The sequence below is a fragment of the Myotis myotis genome, unplaced genomic scaffold (genome assembly GCF_014108235.1).
Source record: "Myotis myotis isolate mMyoMyo1 unplaced genomic scaffold, mMyoMyo1.p scaffold_m19_p_20, whole genome shotgun sequence".
Lineage (NCBI taxonomy): Eukaryota > Metazoa > Chordata > Mammalia > Chiroptera > Vespertilionidae > Myotis > Myotis myotis.
The window spans coordinates 25,003,186-25,024,437 of record NW_023416325.1 but is presented as its reverse complement, the minus strand read 5'-3'; the positions used below and the strand labels follow the sequence as shown (position 1 = coordinate 25,024,437).

General features: G+C 42.4%; 1 protein-coding gene across 2 annotated transcripts in view; it reads left to right on the top strand.

Moving 5' to 3' along the window:
- LOC118678267 (tubulin-specific chaperone cofactor E-like protein) overlaps positions 1–21,252 on the top strand; it is a 199,848-nt gene that overhangs the window by 5,225 nt on the left and 173,371 nt on the right. Inside the window, exons 1-4 of one of the 2 annotated variants that reach the window (XM_036353717.1) lie at positions 2,991–3,143; positions 10,279–10,428; positions 12,202–12,341; positions 19,519–19,700. In XM_036353717.1, coding sequence (XP_036209610.1) covers positions 10,296–10,428; positions 12,202–12,341; positions 19,519–19,700 — 455 coding nt within the window. In that variant the 5' untranslated portion in view covers positions 2,991–3,143; positions 10,279–10,295. Of the gene's footprint in view, positions 1–2,990; positions 3,144–10,278; positions 10,429–12,201; positions 12,342–19,518; positions 19,701–21,252 lie in introns of those variants that run through there. The other variant, XM_036353715.1, reaches the window with a different exon arrangement.

Genomic DNA, 21,252 nt, shown 5'->3' with positions numbered 1-21,252 from the left:
CAGACACTACAGGGTGCAGCATGGACCTCTGGACCGCCCAGTGGTGTCGCACAGAAGCCGGGCAGGCAGCACGCTCTCTCCCGGCCGGCATCGTATACTGGCTCCTGCGCAACCCATGGGGAGTCCGACCAGACCCTGTGGTCCTGGCAGCTGCAGTCTTGCTCACCTGGAAGAGGCCTTGCAGGTGCGGGGCGGGCTCCTTGCGGGCACCCAGCACCTGAGCATGGGGGCTTCCCTGGAGTGTGAGCCCTGGGATCCTGAGGGCAGGTAGGCAGAATGAGAGCAAGCTCGGTGGACAGCCCGCATTCTAACCGCACCTCTGTCCCTGTCACCCACACCCCAGGTAGCTGGTGAGAGGTTACAGCCCCCCGCTCAGGCACTGCGGGTCGCCACCACCCACCCCCAGTCCTGCATCCCAGCCTGGGGCCCAGTCTCTGGTCGCTGTCTGCAGAGTGATTGGTCGGGGCTGGGCCCCCTGCCTGGCTTCCTCAGCACCTGGGAGCCGGGTGGCAGCCCCACCTGGCGCTGCCACCACTGGTCACCGTCTGCGGGGTGATTGGGCCCCCGCCTGCACCCAACTTGGCCTGGCACTGCCTGCTCACCTGTTCCACCATCCCGCCGCGGTCCTGCTCTCGTAGGGGCCCATTGGGGCTGGCAGCACCTCCACCGATGCCGGCGCTGCCTCACTGACACTTGCCATGTTTCATGCCGCCCCCTGGTGGTCAGTGCACATCATAGCGAGTGGCTGAACTCTCGGTCGAGGGGATAATTTGCATATTAGGCTTTTATTATATAGGAGGATGATATGGATACCAAAATCAAATATTCAGTATTAAAACAATTGTGGCTGTAGGTTTTGCAAAAGAATTTAGCTTGATAGCAGGTATTTCTGACTCTGCTATGGATTTATTGCTCAGTCATGTCATCTTTATTTTTGGAATCTTTATGGAGCGGTAGACATAAGTATATGCTTATTGGTAGATATGAAACAGTTTTGTTCATAAATACTCTGATCTCAGAGTTTACTAATAAACCTGTTTTTAATATTTTATAAAATTCACTTAATATGCACAATCAGAATTGATTAGAAAGCTCAATGGTTAGCATATTTACTGCCAGTAAAGTTTAGTGCCAGTTTAGTGCAAAGTTCTAGTCCACAATCATGCAGAGAAGCGTTATGATCCTTACCCTCAAGAACTGTTCAGTCTACGACACAGGCATAAACGTGAAAATCACATCATTATGCACGAGTGGTATAGTGCAAAGTAGAAGTATATGGGACACAAAGGAAAGATTCCATGCCAGTACGTAATTGGTTAGTTGCTCACTGAATATTTTAGACATTAGATACCATGGACTCAGCTCAAGGGAAACCGATGATTATGGCAGGAGGTATCTGAAAAATGAGCTGGGCACTGAAGGATCCATAAAATTTAGATAGGTGGAGAGGACAGGGGAAGAGCTTCCAGCTAGGAAGGAATGATATTATAAATGTCAGGCATTTTCACTGCCTGAATCATTAATTGGCATTAATTAACATAGACCTGGGACCAAAAACAATTAGATTGAATCTATTTAACAAAAATTGCTAGTCCCCCAGCCCTACATTACTGCTACCATGCTCCCTGAGTGGTGATGGTAGGAGTAGTAGGAGTAGCAGTAGAAGTAATAGTAATAAGCTTGTATTTATTAAGTGCCTTCTATGTGCCAGGCACTGTGGTAAACACTTTTTACCCATATTGTCACTATCTCAGCACCCTGTGCCCCCTTTTATGGACAAGGCAATAATGAAGACCCAAGAGAACTGAAGAAGCTTGCCCACAGTCACACATAGTAGAGACAGTCATGATTATATCAGGCAACCAGCACTTCTGTTACCACCAGGCAATGCCACCATAGGCCATGCTATAGCAGCACGAAATGTGGAAAAGACTAGTGACTTTTTAAAAATATTTTTATTGCTTTCAGAGAGGAAGGGAGAGGGAGAGAGAGAGAGAGAAACATCAGTGATGAGAGAGAATCATTGATCGGCTGCCACCTGCATGCCCCCCACTGGGGATCGAGCCTGCAACCCAGGCATGTGCCCTGACTGGGAATTGAATTGTGACCTCCTGGTTCATAGGTCGATGCTCAACCACTGAGTCATGTGTGCTGGGCAGGATTAGTGAACTTTTTAATGACCTGTAGACTTTTGTAAACTCTGTGTGGCTGATGTTTAACATTCTGGCAATACCTGGTTATGAGCCAGAATGGTTGTAAACTCCTCTAGAACACCAATTTCCAACTGGGGTGCGTAATCATTTTTAAAACATGCAGTACCTGACTATTTAGTCAGGGGCACTGACCTCTTTCCCCTTAGATTGTCAAATAAAACAATGACAACAGCCATACAACCATAGCTGTCCACTGTGACAATAAAAATTATGCCTATTTTTTGTCAGATTGGCAAAAAAAATAATGTGCCATAAAATATTAATAATTAGGTTATATGTGTCATGAATTGAGAAAGTTGAAAAGCGCTTGTCTAGAAGGCCTTAATAGCTTCTGTTGCTGCTCAGGAGTAGAGACAGTGGGCACAGTCTGTCCCGTAAGCAGCTGAGTAATGAATGCCCTTAAACTTGTATTTGCCACTGAGATAGCATGCACACAGTTTTCTTTGGATGAAAATGAATCCATTCAAGAAACGAATTTTCATTGCTCTTTTGACAGGAAGAAGTTATGAGTATTTTTTCCCTTTTGGTGACTGAACCATTCAATATTGCTGCTGAGTTTTGTGATTCAATTTGATGTAGTTACAAGAGGTATTTGGGGTGTAGTGGTTTTCATATATTTTAATAAGTTGTATTTCTATGTTTTTTGTGTGATGCCACATATTGTTGACAGGAAATACTTGTTTTTTAGTAAAGACAGCATGACTCAGCAGATTAGAATCCAGAAAGTCTGACTCAGCATGCTGTTTGGGTCACAGAAACCTGAGCAGTCACCTCAGTCTCAGAGCCTGGAAACAGAGATAAGTGTCCGTTTGTCTGTTTCAGAGGCTGGCTGTGGAAATTGCTAGGCTTTCATTGTTAATCTCAGTGTGGGGCACTTGGTTTTTGGGGAACATGAATTTGAGAGTAAATGTATCTACTCCTGAATTTTGAGTAAGTACAACAAGCTTTGAGATTTTCCCAAATTGAGTCCGGGCGGGTAGAAAGGGTGTGTGTGCCAATTTGTGAAGGAGCTGGGAGGTGCAGTCAGGTTGGGACTCTTCCTTGGATGCTGTTGAATTAAAGGGTGTAGTGAATGTTAAACTGTTTTTGTTGTTCTTGCTGAAAGTTTTTGGAAACTGTTTTTCTATATTTAGACCACAGCAAGCAGGTCAGTCATATTTGCAAATGTGTAATTGTAAATGAGGAAACGTTCTCTTTTTTCAATATCAAATATGCCTCATGTGCATTGTAGTTGTTTAGTAGAAAATACATACAGGTCTGAGGCTGTACTCCCTGATAAGAGTCACAGCTTTAGACGTCTTTGGACTACAGAGTTTGAGTTAGGAATTTTCACATCTGGTGTGTTAGTCAGAGTGCAGTGAGAAGCAGGGAGGGTAATAGCAGTGACTCACCAGCAGTTGATGTGCTACTTTGTTGCACTTAAATGTGGTTTAGTGTACAGTTGAGAAGGACTAAAAAACAGGGTGGTTCATAGCAGGTTATGAAATGGTGCGTCATGATAATGGATTTATCAGCTACACTCAAGTTTTGCACTTGGAATGCGTAAATTTGTGAATTGGTGAGCTATAATTCTATAGAATAGTTCTGAAAGTTTATTAGAATTTATTTTCCTTTCTTTTCATCTAAAGAAGGTATCCCCTTAAGTATCTGTATATAAAAGCCTAAGCGACCGTTACAACCAAACGACCGGAACTGTGACCACCAGGGAGCAGACGCTCAATGCAGGAGCTGCCCCCTGGTGGTCAGTGCGCTCCCACAGCCAACCTCCCGGGTCTGGCCAACCTCCCCTATCCCTCCTCCATTCCCCGGACCCTCCTCACCCCCCCCTCCCGCCTTCAGGCCCAATGGGCCCAGTCCCAATTGGCCCGGCCCTGATTGGGACTGGGCAAGACGGCCTGATTGGTCCTGATCGCTGGCCAAGCCTAGAGACCCCGCCCGTGCATGAATTCCTTCACTGGGCCTCTACTGTCACATAAAGCTTAGGAAAGGTACTAAGATAGGATTTCAGGTTTACCTATAAACGAAATTAAGAGTGAGACTGTCTAGCCTCATTATATTGACTTGGACAATGTCCCTGAAGTATTTTTATGACTTCAGTTGTAAAAGGTTCTTATGGAATACCCTACAAACCTTAAAAATGATGATGTAGATATATGTTTATTGACAAAGTTTTTCATGAGCTATTTAGCAAAAAGGCAGTTTACAAAACTATATATGTAATTTAATCTTTATGTAAAAAATACGTATCTACATAGCATGAGAAGTTGTCTGGAAACATATGCACCATAAGGGGCATTTAATCTACTTGCCGAATCTGTTGACCAAAGCTTCCGGGTGCGGCTGTGGCTCTAGACATGCTTCTGATAAGGACAGGTTTGGGTAACACTTACTTCCAAGCTTCACTTAGCTAATAAAAAGGGAAAGCACATCCACACAAAAACTGTATGCTGTTATAGGTGTTTTTTTCCCATTGAACATTTAAAAAATTCAGAATGTAAATCACTGGAATTTTTAAAGCAATTGAACATTTAAAAATTTCAGAATGTGTATCACTTGTATTTTTAAAGCAATTATTTAGGAAAAAGCTTTTTAAAAAAATTTTCACCCAAGGATATGTTTTATTGATTTTTCTTTAGAGAGAGAGGAAGGGGGAAGGGAGAGAGAGAGAAACATTGATTGGTTGCCTCCTGTACACAGCCTGACCACGTACGTGCCCCTACTGGGAATTGAACCACGACCTTTTTTTGAAAACGGGGCAACACTCCAACCAACTGAACAACCCAACCTGAGCTAGAAAAAAGCTTATTAATAGTCCTTTAGTAATTCATTTATTTAATCTTTCATGGAGGGAAAAATATATAAAACACATATGCTTTCCTAGAATAGTTATGCTTTATTGGGATATACTTATGCTGAAGATCAGAACGATTTGGAAAAGAAATAAACAAAAGTCCTAGCTAACCTAAAATGTCCAAGACACTAGCAGGGTTTGAGTATAGTAGGGATCTTTCATAAAAGGAAGCTTTTCCGTACGAGGTTAAAAATCCACAAAACAAAAGTTAAATGGGCTTAAAAATAATAAAAAAAATACTTGGAAAATTCGAGAAAGCTAATAACCTTAAAATATTCTTCGATGGTCTCTGAGAGATTCCCCCCACAGACTCATTTTGTTATTATTGACCTCCTGCACCCTCCCCCCAAAGAACTCAGCCTATAAATATCTCTCTTATCCTTTTAAAAAAAGAACAAGCTATAAAAACTCTCCAGAACATTTGATTTTTCTTCATCCACTGTCCCATCTCTTCTGCTTTCATTGTAGCTTCTCAAAGGCCTGGTCTACACTCACGGTCTTCCAATGTGTACCCACTTCTCTGTCCTGAAAATGCTTCCCCAAGATGAATAAACTAATTGCCCAGGGGCTTTAAAATTCTCACCATTTTTAATCTCTTGATATTCTGCATAACGTTTGGTAACCCCCATGCTTGCACTATTCATGGTGACCTATCAAAATTTTCCTTACTCTTATTTCTCTAGGATAAAGTTGAATCTGAGCAATAAGCTGAGTCTCCCATCCACCCTGCAGTCACATCTCCTGCTCCCCCAAAACGTATTTCATGGTTTAGCATTACAGCTCCCTGGCCAGGGCTTGATGTCTCTGTGCCTGGTCACATTGTATTATTTCCTGTGCCTGAAATGCTCTCCACCGTTAACCTGATTTTCATCATCCTTCAAGTGCCTCAGTTTTCACCTCCTCCTTCCTTGTTCTGTGGCCTATTTCAGATATGTGTGATGACCGTGTCATTCCTTGTAGGTTGTGGCTGTCCTAAGGGCAGAGTTTGGGCTTTCCTCACTCACTTCTTTAGTGCTTCACACAGTGTTTGGCAGAAATACTAAGTGTTTGGCACAAAGGCACCGTCTGTTTCCTGTTTGTTGAACAGAACTAAGTAAGACTTTAAGCTCTGTGAGGACATTTGTGTTTATAAATTCACTAGAGGCCCAGTGCACTGATTGGTGCACCAGTGGGGTCCTTCGGCCTGGCCTGTGGGGATGGGGCCAAAACGGGCTCTCCAACATCCCCTGAGGGGTCCCGGATTGTGAAAGGGTGCAGGCCAGGCCGAGGGACCCTAGTATGCATATAAGATCTTTGGTTAATCTCTTCCCACCCTCCCCCTACCCCCTTCCCTCTGAGATTCATCAGTCTGTTCCATGTTTCCATGCCTGTGGTTTCCACTCCTGCATTGAGAGTTTGCTCCCTGGTGGTCAGTGTGCGTCATAGCTACCAGTTGGCCAGTTGAACGGTCAGCCAGTCACTTAGGCTTTTATATATGTAGATGAATAGGAAAATAATTGATAAGGTGCCCAAAGAGATAGCAAAATTAATGAATTATATTTTCTCTCCATTTTTATTAAACAAGTGGTAAAGAGATTTTTATTCTTAGACTGTCTTATAAAGGAAATAGACATTTAAGTGGAGAAAAATGACCAGAATGAAATGTCATCTGACCAAAGGAGCCTAAAGGTGAAATTGTAGAATCTTCATCCAAAATGTTTAACCTAAGTTTTGTTTTCAAATAACTGAAAACAAAATACGGGCAGGTGGTTTTTAGAGTGTCGTGTGTTCTGCCCTTCTCTGATGAATAGATGAGATGGGTTAGTTGTGTATAAGTGGCTTCATGTCAAGCGACTGTCAGTAGTTTTAAACTACTTGAGAATGTTTCCCTCTTCTGCACTATGTTTATGCTGTGAAAACTCTTCCTGGAGATGTAGCCTTCTCCTAAACTAATGCACAATTTGAATTACTGCAGTTTAGTTTTTAGCACTGTTTCCTGTCCCAGTAGCCTGGATCCTGGGGTCGGCTTCCTGCTGCAGGAAGCCCCACTCCTCCTGCTTAGTCCCCGGAAGAGGTGGCAGGAAGGCCTGACCTTCCAGAGCCCCTTAGGCTTATTTATGACTGTGTCACCTCTGCCTCCTGGAAACAGTTGGGTAATTTGGATGAAATATTTGGCTAACATTGATTAACACATTTAACTTGTCTAGTGAAGGAAGTGACTGCAGGCCTGGGGGTATTCTGTCCACCCTCCACACACTGCACAATGGAGCTTCTGCTTCATGCTGGACATGGCCTATTTACTATTTTCAGTTGCATTGAGTTTCATACTAATTTTGACCTAGGCCTTTGGGGACATAAAGTGCAAATTGTTTGATAGCATTCGAGGGTACTTAGGTGACTGGGTGTTCTGTTGTGATGTTAATCTACTAGAGGCCCAGTGCATGGATTTGTGCACCAGTGGGGTCCCTCGGCCTGGCCTGTGGGGATCAGGCTGAAACTGGCAGTCCAACATTCCCCGAGGGGTCCCGGATTACAAGAGGGCGCAGGCCAGGCAGAGGCACCTCACTGGTGCACGATCGGGGCTGGGGAGGGATCGTGGGTGGGCTCTAGGGCGTGTCCGGCCTGTCTTGCCCAGTCCCAATTGGCTGGGCCCCAGCAGCAAGCTAACCTACCGGTTGGAGCGTCTGCCTCCTGGTGGTCAGTGCATGTCATAGCGAGTGGTTGAACAGTCAAACGGCCGTACACTTAGCATATTAGGCTCTTATTATATAGGATTTGGCAAAAGTACACTGAGCAACTTACCCACCAACATGCTCTTAGCCCTGACACTCTCCAGCCTTTACAAGAGCATAGTGTAGTCAGGATTGGAGGCACAAAGGAGCTGACATTTTCACAGACGCACTCCACAGCTTGATAATGGAACCAAGCAACATCACCCAAGACTCCCGGCTGCCTGACTGAGCACCAATTTAGAACACTTTTACAAACGTGTCAGCACCATGCCAGCTGTAGTGCTAGTCAGGTGTAATTTGACACCGTTTTTTCCCTCAGAAAGACATAGATTACCCTCCCACCCCCAAAAAAACTTTTTCAAAGGCTTCACTTAAAGATCTTTTTTCCATCCTGTATTCCTCAGTTTTCATTCTGCTTGTTTTCAGTTTTCATTTTCCACTAATGTTCCTCCTCAAACTGCCTCAACAGATTTTGAGTAGATTTATGTTTACTGATTCATTTTGCAATCTTAACTTTCTAATTCAAAGCTCGTGTATTAATGTGTACACTATCTACATTCCTGGAAAGCTTTTTCAATAGCGTCTCCTGGAAAATGGTCAGTGAAGGCACGTGGCACTGCTTTTAAGTCTTTAGGGGGGAAAGGAAGGAAACCCCCAGACTGTCTGGAAGAGTTGTTCAGCCTGGGGCCATGAGGACTCACCTTTCTATGTTCCCTGATTACTTGCTGACGAGGACTTACTTTGACTTGAATATGTGTTTATTATTACCATTCCTCAGCTTGTCTCCATTTAAATCGTGTATAAGATTATTGCTCCTGAATTGCACAGATTTGAATTTAAGTGGTCCTGAAGCTTCCAGTTAAAAAATGCTATTTAATCTCAGGTGACTATTATGCTGACACTGACAGTTCAGCACCCTCCCCACACACTCTTTAATCTTTTGAACTGCCAATTGCATGGAAGATAGCAGTGTAATGTCTTTGACTTTTTGTTAAACATTTCTAAAGTTTTTCTTGGCATTTGCTTGAGACAGGTCTTTGATAAGAGCTGTGGTGCTGCAGCTAATGACATAGCCCCTGCTCCATATTGTCCATTGCTTGTGGTGATAAATTTACAATGAAAAAAAGAACTTTTCAACTTGAAGATTCCTGAAGGCCTAGATGAATGCATGTTTTGACACAGTCAGGGCTGGGATAGAGGACACTGCAGGCACTTATCACTACGTGGATAGAACGAAAACAGCTGTATCCTTAAGCTCACAATGAGGATCCTGACAGAGGGCAGCCCTATAGTCTCAAGGGGACTTGTGATATTATGAAATATACTCCATAGTCTCAACTGGTAAATTGTACAGATACAGCTTTGGTTCAGTAAGTGGACAAGTGTTTGTACTGGCACAAGAACAGACACATAGATCAAGGAACAGAATAGAGAGCCCAGAAATAAACCCACACCTAAATGGTCAATCTACAACAAAGGCGGCAAGAATATTTATTGTTGTAAAGACAGTCTATTCAATAAATGGTGTTGGGAAAACTGGGCAGATAAATGCAAAAACAATGAGACTAGATCACTTCTTATACCATACAAAAATAAACTAAAAATCAATTAGAGACTTAAATGTAAAACCTGAAACTATTAAACTCCTAGAAGAAAATTTAGTCAGCAAACTCTTTGATACTGACTTTAGCACGATTTTTTGGGGCTATATCTTGGGCAAAGGCAACAGAAGCAAAAATAACTTGGGCAAAAAGCATATCTGGCTCTGTTTTTGAAGAAAATTTCAGAGAGGAAGGGAAAGGGGGAGAGAAAAACATCAATGATGAGAGAGAATTATTGATCGGCTGCCTCCTGCATGCCTCCTACTGGGGATGGAGCCTGCAACCCTGACCTGGAATCAAATTGTGACCTCCTGGTTCATAGGACAACTCTCAACCACTGAGCCACACCGGCCAGGCTCTGGCTCTTTTAAGGATGATTTCTAGAAGTGGCCATAGAATAATTTGTTTTTATCTCACCAACTAGAACTTAATCATATCCTCATTCCTGAAAACAAGTAGCTGTGTGCACGGTTAAACGTTCTCTTACTGTGGAGGAAGGGGAGAAAACTATCAGAGGATTCGAATCGTTCACACCCTTCAGTCTGATATTTAGTCTTTAACTTTCTGTTTAGTCCTTTTTCTTATCACTTACCACATGAACCCTATGCATCAGCCAAAAGCTTTCTTATTCCCCTGGGTTGAAAGTGATGGCCTCTTCCTCGAAATCATGTAGCACTTTTCATCTGTATTGTGCGGCTCATGTGCTGAACTGTTTTGCTGTCTCATCTACAGGTGGTCTTCCTCAGTCATAAGGTCTCACCACAGTATGAATTCTTGGGAGCAGTGACCGTGTCTTAGATATCTGCAACGCCTAGCCTAGTGCTTATAAATAATTAGTTCTTAATAAATATTTCTTATATTAGAAAGATAAATAATCTTGATGGCTTCTTGGTTTCTTGTAGAATTTTAGGAAAGGAAGATGGATCAACCTAGTGGAAGGAGTTTTATGCAAGTATTATGTGAAAAATATAGTCCTGAAAACTTTCCTTACCGCCGTGGTCCAGGGATGGGAGTCCATGTCCCAGTTACACCTCAGGGCTCTCCTATGAAAGGTAAGAAAGATGGGATCTAAAACATTTATTTGCTGGACTTACTTAGGACATTAAATCAGAATATTGCCTTTTTGCAAATTTCTTAATTTGAATTATGAGTCAGTCTTTCTCCCTTGCTATGATTTCATTTTTTGAAAAAAATGAAAGGACTTGTTTTGCTCCTGATTGGTCAAAAGTCATTTAGTTGGACTCATGGGGCAAGAACAATATTTGAGTGATATAATTTCAAATACATATTCTTTCACGAACTTGGAGGGTGCAAGAGACTGCAAAACTACTTTGTCCTCAACAGCCGAACAGCCTAATTGGATTACAGGATAGTCACATTTACGAAACTATAACATGAGGTAGTTTATGTGGAGCCCAATGAATGACACAGTGATTGGGGAAGAAGTTTGAAAGAGAGTTAATATTAGAAAAGAGTTCAAAGCTGTGAGACTTGAACTAACCCCTCAAGAATGTAGAATGTTGTTAGGCGATAAAGACATTGTAGAAGAGGGATTATGATGTGAGCAAAGATCTACAACTAGAAGTGTGCATGCTGTTTTAGCTTCATGTTGTAATGAACAGTTCGTAAGATTAGTTCTTTGTAATTATTGAAGATTATTATTGAACAGTGTTTTGGTTCCTATATCCAAAGGTTACTGAGCGTTTATTATTTCTCATTGCAACGACCTTATCTCTCCGTATCAACTGGAATGACGGAAGGAAGTGGACTTCTTCCTTGGTCATTTTTTTCAGGCTCCATTCTCTTTCTGAAAAGCTTGATACTGATAAGTACTAACTTGAAAAATCATGCAATGTGAGGCCTCCATTACTAAATATTACCTTTGTGAGTCCTTGTTTTATACCACATAGGAAAAGAGTGGTTGAATTCTCATGTTTATCCATTTTATTAGAGACTGGAGGCCCAATGCATGAAAATCGTGCAAGAGTAGGCCTTCATTCCCCTGGCTGCCAGCACTGGCTTCCCTCTGGCACCTGGGACCTGAGCGTCCCTCTGGCTGCTGGCAGGCACCTGGGACCTGGGCTCTGCCCACCCGCCACAGCCCGCCGGTCGGTGGCCTGGGCCTCCCTCTTTGGGGTGACCATGGAGCCCCCCAATTGATTGCCCACCAGCCGAAGGCCTAGGCCTCCCTCTGCGGGGCGATCATGTGGCGATGGCCGGGCCCCTAACCAATCACATCGCACCCGCCTTGGCTGGCCTGGCACCAGTGGGTGTCTTAGTGTGGTCCCGGATAGTCGTTCGGATGGTCGTTCCGCTGTTCAGCTGTTCGGTCGATTTGCATATTATGTTTTATTATATAGGATAGTAAGTAATTTTATTGATACATGATGAACAGAAGTAGGTTAGCAGAGACTATCTTCAATGGTTTGAAGTTATTTTAAAAGGCAGCAAAAGGTGAAACTATATACCAGACAGAGAGAAAAGAGCTACCCAGAATGATACTTTTGAACTAATGATACTTTTGAACTTTTTGCCAATAAGAAGACACTGGTAGTCAGACATGAGTCACGGGGGACCTGGTCTTCAGGTGATGAAATGACGGCCTGTGTGACGGATAACAGGCCTCGGGAGGTGAAGCCTCGGGACTTTCATCTCCTCCTGGTTTGTTTTGAAACAAACTATTGCCTGCTTCATATTTGGTGTCTCCACTTAGCATTGAGAGCCCTGGGATCCCATCGTAGCCTTTTCATTTTGATTCCTGGGGGCTGCGTGTGTGCAGACAAGAACGAGGCTGACGTAGAAGTGTTCTGTCTCCCGTGATCCAGATCGCCTCAACCTCCCGAGCGTCCTGGTGCTGAACAGCTGTGGGATCACCTGTGCAGGGGAGGAAACCGAAATCGCTGCCTTCTGTGCTCACGTGTCAGAGCTGGATCTTTCTGACAACAAACTCGAAGACTGGCATGAGGTAAAGCTCTCCTATCGCCGCCTTTGGGAAATGTAGCAGTGATCATTGTACTGCTTATGGCATCAAGTATTCTGCTGAACTCCTTCTCACTGGAGATTCTTGTCTGTATGTCTCAAGATACATAACTGGCTGTTTCAGCTGTTCTTATGGTAATTTTTCAATTAACTTGATTATGATTATTAGTTTTTACTAATGTGCACTGAGGAACTTTATTCCAGGCATCCAAAGGTTAATAAGTTGAGAGAAGTTTAGACTGCTAGCAATGCATTAAATTTTCTACTCTTTCACTGGTTTACACATCCTATACGTATTCTCTACTACTACTTTAACATTTATTACTGTAAATTGACATAAAAGTTGTTTAGGGTTGGAAGTAATATTCTTGTTACTGAAATTTATTCCAAATATTTTAGAACTTTTTCTTACTTTATTAAGTCTCTTTGGTAGTTTGACATAACAGATGTCTTTTGATCTCAGAGTAACTCTAAACCAACTACACAAATAAAAGTATTATAGCACTCTCTCTTATTATACCCTAGAGGCCTGATGCATGAAATTCGTGCAAGGGGCTTGGCCCTTGCAGCCCCTGCTGCCCTGCGGCCCCACAGCCCCGCCCACTGGTCTTTCCGGAAGGTTGTTCCTCTGTCTGGTCTAATTAGCATATTAGCACTTTATTACATAGGATATCATTGCTTTTCTGATTATAACATTACCTAGTAGAAGCTACCCTTTAGAATAAGGGAAAAGTAGTTTTTCCTGCTTTATTTGTTCTTAGTTGGGCTCTTATTTCTTGCTTGGAAAAGCTTGCTAATGGGTTTTCCTGCCTCAGCTTTGTTCTGCTTCCTCTAACCCAGTGGTTCTCAACCTTGGCTGCACATTAGAATCACCTGGGAATCTTTTTAAAATCCTGATTTCTGGGCCTCATCCTCCGGAAATTGTTTCTTTGTTACTGATGTTGTGGCCTCACCCCATAACAAAGAAACTGCAACCTGTCTTCCATGAGAGTAAGTGGAATAGGGCGGTGCCCCTCTCCTGTCGGAGGTCCGGCAGTTGTCTGTTCCTGCCCGGAGACGGAGGTCTGAGCTCTCCGAGCGTGGCCCTCCCTCAGGTGGCCCTGTGCTGTTTCTAGAGCTTCCTCTTCATCTGTAACCACATGCTTCTCCTTACAGCTCGTGAGAAGCTCTTACCTGAAAAGCTTCCTTGCTTTCCATTCCTTCTCAATCTACTGCCCTCTTCCTATGTCTCAGCAAGATGGGCCCGATTGCCACCCCTCTGAGGAGCTTCCCCCAGGCAGCCGCTGACCCCTGTGCCTGGGCCCTGCTGCCCTGAAAGGGTTTCTCACAACGTCCTGCAACCACGGGCTCCCTCGGCGTTTTCCTACTAGATGACCGTCTGCCAAGTGGAGGTTTTTGTCTTTTTTATCATCAGCACCCAGTCTACTAGGCACTCACATGTCTGCTGACTTCGTTAATGAGGAAATGACTGTCTCTTAAGGATTAATGAAGACCACTGCTCCAACTTTTCTTGTGAACTTAAGAAAAGTTTCTTCATTTTTAGTGCTTCAGTTTGCTCACTTTAAAGACAGGGCTGCTGATAAAATTCACCACTGAGGCATATTATAGATGCTAAACGCTATACAAATTCTAAGACAGCAGCTTTGTATTGTTCAGTTTTCTTCCACTTTTCATTTATTTTCTTATTCATTTCATAGTCTTCTTAATCCGGTGACTCTGCTCCCAGTTATATTTCCTGTTTCTATTGAGATGTTCACCTGAATTCTTTGAGAGGCACGTCACTTGATTCCTAAGTGACTTGCTAATATACGCAGACTTAATCCCCATTCGTACATGTATTTATTGATTGATACATTGATCTAAACAGTGTGGTTCACTGTTTAACTGATTACAGGCTGTGCCTCTTTTGTCCTTTGAGGTGCTTTATTGACATGCCTGCTCTGTCCACACGGCACACATGCAAAAGGAGCTCCTTGGTACCCTCCTCCACGATGCCCCCAGTGTCCTCCTGCTGACCGCAGGGCCTTTTTTGACCTGCGTGGGTGACAAGTCAGACCAGATCTCCCTCTGAATCATTTCCGCTCCTGCGTCCGCAGGCGCTTCTCCTACATGTGGTTCCTTGGGAGGCTAGCGTTTACTGAGGTGCGTGCTTCGTGCCTGACCTGTGCTGCTGCTGCCGGCGGGAGCAGTTCAGCGATGACATTGCTGCCTCAGGAGAGCACTTTATGTCTGCGTGGGTCAGAACACAGTTTGCACTAAGTGCTTCAGCCTTTTTTCTGCCTAGACAGAGAGCGGCACTGCTTTCACACCGCAGTGGTGTGTATGGCCAGAGGGCCGCGTGTTTATCTGCACGCAGCTGAGTTTGTATGTCCTATGGGTATGCACTCTATAGTTAGTTTTCAAGCAAATATTTGCTGCTACTACCCTTCTGGTGTCTATTTTCCAGTTTATTTTTATTTTCATTTTGCTTTATGTTTGTCCTTAACCTTAAATATAATTGATCTCAGTCTTCTAGACCATAAATCAGAACACAGAGAGATGGGAGAAATACTGACAGCAAAAGAATATTGATTTGGAGGATTGATTAAACTCTACTAGGCTACAAAAGTATAGGTCACAGTTTTAAGACATTACATTTCAACCCCATTGCAGCCCATATACCTGATTGCCAAAAAGATCGTTTGTTTCTGTCCATTAACTAAGTTTATTCAGCCAGTATTTGAAATAGCAAAGTGGAACAAAATACTGTAATATCATTTCCTCTTTTAGTGTTTTGAATGATCACTAATGCTATGGGTAACTTCTTATATAGTTTAAACTGCTGGCTGCTATATATCCAGACTAAGATCAATGTGACTGAGAAGTGTAATACTTTGGGGGAAGCAAAGATTTGTCTCTAACCTTCAAAAGTCGGGCATCTTTGTGTTAAAACAAGATGCATTTTTTAGCTTTTGACTTGAATTTTTGTCTAACTAGATTTTACTCTGACCTTTCCCAAGGTATCTTCTGTTTCTTCCCTTTCTTATCAAAACCATTTTATAAAAGAGTTGAGAGGAGGGAAGTATTAGCTATTCAGGGGAGTTAGAGAATAGCTTGGGTAGAAGTTACAGATTGTTGTCTTATAATGCTTGTCCCATTTTTTCTAAAACTGTAATTTCTTTCTTTTTAGAGGCCAGAGTAGAGGGCCCCTCTTAAGTTATAGAATTGTGGTGGCTTAAAGGAGATATGAGTTCAGCTCCATGTTTCTACACATGAGTCTGCTCAGCTCACTCCAGCTGGAAGCGGTTTCTGTCTGTTGGTTGGTTGGTTTTTAGAATTTAAAAAAGAGAAGTCAGTGGACTGCCCTAGAAACTGATTGAATGCTTGTCCATCTTTGCTATTAGGACATTTTTCTGCCATAAGTAAGTTTACCTGTGTAAGGTGTTATATTTTTCAGAATCTTACTATTAATTTACGGTTACCCTAAAATACTTTCTAATTTCAGCTTTGTAAATAAAATATTTATTTTTAACATGCATTATTTTTTTCTGCTTTAATTATTAGACTGAAGTCTAACATTATCTTTTTGGGATATTCCAGGGCTAGTAAGCCATTATTCTAATCCTTATTCTCATTGGACAGTAGGGTAGATGCAGACTCGGAAAAGATTACATCAGTATCTGTTTGCTTTGGGAATTCTCCCAGAAATTGCTTCAAAAACCCTAAAATTATCAAATTTTGAGTATTTTCCTTTTTAAAAAAATATATATGTTTATTGATTTCAGAGAGGAAGGGAGAGGGAAAAACAGATAGAAACATCAATGATGATAGAGAATCATTGATTGGCTTCCTCCTGTACGTCCCCTACTGGGGATCCAGCTTACAACCCAGGCATGTGCCCTTGATCGGAATTGAACGGACCCTTCAGTCTGCAGGCTGATGCTCTATCCACTGAACCAAACCAGCTAGGGCTTGAGTATTTTCCTTTTTATTACAAAAATAGAATATGACGGGTGCTGGTTACTAAAGGGTTTATGTTTTCTTTTATTTAACTGAGACTGCTATAATTAGCAGTTAGCCTTCATGCTGTAATTGTAGCAGAATTATTTTTCATCCTTTTTTGCCCTTAAAAGAGATACACATAGATCAGTGGTTCTCAACCTTAGCTGCACATTAGAATCACCTGGGAATCTTTTTAAATTCCTGATTTCTGGGCCTCGTCCTCTGGAAATTCTGTTTCTTTGTTACTAATGTTGTGGCCTCACCCCATAACAAAGAAACAATTTCCGGAGGATGAGGCCCGGAAATCAGGATTTTAAAAAGATTCCCAGGTGATTCCAATGGCAGCCAAGGTTGAGAACCACTGACATGGATGATCATCCTCTGATGTAGGAATGTCCTCCCTGGCATTAGTGTCCAGGTGGGAGAATGCATAGACGATTGCTCCCAGTGTGGACTCCTTAGCTGAGTCGTGGCCACAGACTAAACTCCAGATTCCAGCCATATATCACACAAATGCTGTTCAAGCAGAGGATATGTAGAGACAAGTATAAATTCCTTCTTTTTTAAACTGAAGCCTAGTGTATTTTCTCTAAAAGATAGCCAGTTTCTTCATTTGAAAGTGGGGCTAGATATGGTATCACTTCGAAGGGTTAGTGAGGAGAGCGGGAAAGAGTGCATGTGAGGGCCGCCCCTGCCAGCCCCTCTGAGCCCCTCGGAGGTGGTCTCCTCGCCGAGGTGACAGCTCCTGAGCTGAGCAGTGCAGTGCAGTGCAGTGCAGCTGGTGGGAAGGCAGGTGCTTCTTATTCCCACCGCAGCCCCCGCACCTGTGGAGCTCTGCAACCCTGAGTCTTGTCCTCCCCGTGCAGCTTCTGATTCAGTGATGGAGGGTGGATGCTGGGAGTCAGTATATTTATTTTGAAATTCTACCAATTATTTTAAATAAGATATTTAAATAAGATGAATATGACATGACATAGTGGTTCATACTAAACTTATATTAGTAGTAATTACATTTATTGTATGATTTTGTGCTATTAAGTAATGCAATAAACATTAAGTGCCCCCAGTGCAGTCGTGAATGAAGAAGTAAGTGCTGTCCCCGCTTTCCTAGAGCTTACGTTCTCCTGGGCAAGGAAACCAGCTTCTGAAAGGAGCGCCATGCACTGGGTGAAGTGCTCGGCCCACATGCCTCATTTAGTTCTACCAGCAATCCTGTGAAACAGATGGGTGCTAGTTTCTGTATGTTCCCAATAAGGAAACTGAACTTTGGAAAGTTTAAGACACAACTAGGAAGTGTTGGGACCTGGTCTGACTCCAAAACCAATGCTACCTACCAGTATTCTGCTAACTCCTTTTCTCATAACTTCATTTACCACATTGCCTGGCTCTTTGATGTTTAAACATTTTCTGGGCTTCTAGCATTTTATATTACTTAAAGCCTAGTTCTCATTTTTTTCTGGTTATATTTGTAATTTACTAGTTGTGGTACATGTGATATAAATTCCAAGGCCCCCAAAGAATGCCTGAAACCACTGGTAGTACCAAACCCTATATATACTATGATGTTTTATCTGTACATATATTTTATGGCTTCTCCTTGGCACATCCAAATTGCCAGCATCCCTGCTCTTGTGCCTTGCCTTGTTATTAAGTGAAAGAAGGATTGCTTGAACAACAGTCGACCTGATAACCAAGATGGCGACTAAGTGCCTAATGAGTTGTGGGGCAGGTGGTGTATGCAGGGTGGGCACCTGGACAAAGAGGTGATTCTGTCCTGGGGGCGAAGAGCCAGGCAGAGTGAGATGTAATCATGCTACTTGCAGTGGCACCTGATTTAAAACTTGTGACTTGTTTATTTCTGGAATTTTCCATTTAATACTTTCATACCATGATTGCCTGTGGGTAACTGGAACTGTGGAAAGCAAAACTGCAGATGCGGGTGCCTGTATATTGGGAAGAACCATGGGCTGACTTTAGATTTGCTTTTCTGATTTTTAACTTCAGATTTGGCTTTTGTGATTCTGAGACCTGACTTAACACAAGATGTTAATTATTTAACGTCTCTGAGGCTCATTTTCTTAATTTGTTAAAATGGAAATAGTATTGGTCATCTTGCAAGTTGTTGGGGGCATGTGGTGAAAGAAGCTGTGTAGAGTCTAGTGCTACGCAAAGCCAGTAGCTGAGGTCAGTAATGCTCAGGTCCTTTTTAAACTTTTTGTGTCTACCAGTTTACTAGTTAAATTATTAAATTTATGATCATGTTTTCTCTCTTATTATATAGTTCTTGGTGCTCTTTTATATTTTTAGTGAATATATTTTAAAGTTTAGTACCTCTCTGACCCAAGCTGAACCTGTTTTCTAAGTGATTGTGGCTATGTAGTCAGTTTTGAACACCTGAATTGTTACTTTGTGGTCTTTAATAAAGTAACTTTTATATATCTTTATTGTTGAAAGTATCACAGATGTCCCCTCCCCCCCCATTCCCCTCCCGCCTTTGACCTCCTCCCACCTGGCCTTGCCCTCCCTCCGACCCCCACTCTTCACTACACTATTGTCTGTGTTCATGGGTTATGCATATATGTATACGAATTCTTTGGTTAATCTCTCCCCACCACCTACCCCCTCACACTGAGATTTGTCAGTCTGCTCCATGCTTCTGTGACTCTGGATCTATTTTGTTCATCAGTTTATTTTGTTCATTAGATTCCACATATGAGTGAGATCATGTGATATTTGTCTTTCTCTGGCTGGCTTATTTCACTTAGCCTTAATGTTGTAATGAGGATGGAAGAAGAAAGGAGATATTCAAAGAGGATTACAAAGAGGACCCAAATTGAGCTCTTTAATAACTTGTAGTCTAAAATGTCATCTAAACTGTCTTTTCTCCATTTATCAAATAGAATATCATATAGAACAGAATAAAAACCTTGCCAAAGGCAACATGGGAAATCTTTTTGTTTGTACCATTACTTTTCTGTTCTGACACTGTTTCATAGAAGGAGATTATTATTTGCCAAGATTTGTTGAAGTTATTTATGCCACTCTGGGTACTGTCACCAAATAGAGTTCCTCAGTGTGAGTGATCCTTTGCCTGGAGACCCACTCGCTTAGGCCTGTCTGAACACGATTGCTATTTAGAAACTCTGATTATTACCTGATATGCTCTTTTTTTTTCTCCCTAGGTCAGTAAAATTGTGTCAAATGTTCCCCAGTTGGAGTTTCTAAACCTGAGTTCCAACCCTCTGAATTTGTCAGTTTTAGAAAGAACATGTGCTGGGTCCTTCTCTGGGGTTCGCAAACTTGTCCTCAATAACAGCAAAGCCTCCTGGGAGACAGTGCACACGATCCTGCAGGAGCTGCCAGCGTAAGCCGGAGTGCATGCTGGGGGGATTGGGGGGGAGGGAAGCTGGTCGTCACCTGCCCATGCATGAAATCCCTGCGACCTGCCACTCAGAAACACTAGGCCTGCGGAGACAATGGGGAATGGTTACCAAAATGGAGTGGTTACAATGAGGGTGTGAATGTAACTCAGGAGCGTTTTTACTGGAATGCTCGTTCAGTGTTGAGTAACATAGGATATTCCATTCTTTAGCTAGAAAATAGCCCTGAGAATAGCACTTATCATTTCTAGATCAATCCAACCTTTCTCCATTTTAATCTTCTGATTACCTGGTTTCAGAATTTTGCCTCAACCTTTTCTTTAGGAAGAAAAAAGTAATCAAAGTATCTCTAAAATATATTAACACTCAGATGATTGTACATAGCTGGCCTCATTGGAAATAAACCTGGTATTCTTTTCAATAATTTAGCAAGAAATTATACTCTTGTCATTTAAGAGATGCTTTGTTACATTTGTTTGTATCTGTCTTTAAGTATGCATAAATGTTCAAAGGAAGTAGTTTAAAGAAATATATGAAGCTGTAGATTTTTTACTGTATAAATATGAAAATTATCAAAGCTTTTCAGAATTTTGTCTCACCCCACTTATTCCACTTTAATTTCCCACCATCACTCTAATGAGATTGGTTTCCTTATGCCTGCAGCATCCAGTATGGCACAGAATGAGTTTTAAACCCAGTTCCACTTTCTCACCATACTAGAGGCCCGGTGCACGAATTTGTGCACTGGTGGGGTCCCTCACCCTGGCCTGCACCCTCTCACAATCCGGGACCTCTCAGGGGATGTCAGAGAGCTGGTTTTGGCCTGAATCCATGTACTGGGCCTCTAGTATGCATATAAGATCTTTGGTTAATCTCTTCCCGCACTCCCCCCTCCTCCCTCCCCTCTGAGATTCATCAGTCTATTCCATGTTTCCATGCCTGTGCATTGGGCATCTGCCCCCTGGTGGTCAGTGTGCATCACAGCTACCAGTCGAAGGGTCGGACACTTAGCATATTAGGCTTTTATATATATAGATCGCCTTTTATAAGCTAATTAACCTCTCTGAGCTCTATTTCCTTGTCTATAAAATGGGCATAACTAGACCTACCTTGCAGAAATAGAAGAACAGTCAGTCTATAAATCATCTGGCATGGGGCCTGACACAGGGTAGAAATTCAATAAATGGTAGGTATTGTTTCTGTTCTAAATATTCTTATTTTTTCTGGAATTTTCTTCCAAATTCTTTGTATAAGTCTGCCCCTCCTTCAAGGTTATGCACCCTTACCTGATTATTCTAACACAATTTTAATTCCATGTCTCTATGAAATACTATTGTACTTACAGTTAGTGCTGCTTAGTTACGCACAAAGTTAATTTAGTTCTGGGTTGTATCTTCCTCTGCTGTGGCCTCAGCTGTATTTTAGCTTCAGGAAGATACCTGTATTTTCCCTGTAACACCTAGCAGAGGCTCACACATAGCAGCACTTACTTATTTCTTGAGTGAATGAAAATAGGTGCCAAGTAGGAGGTGAACT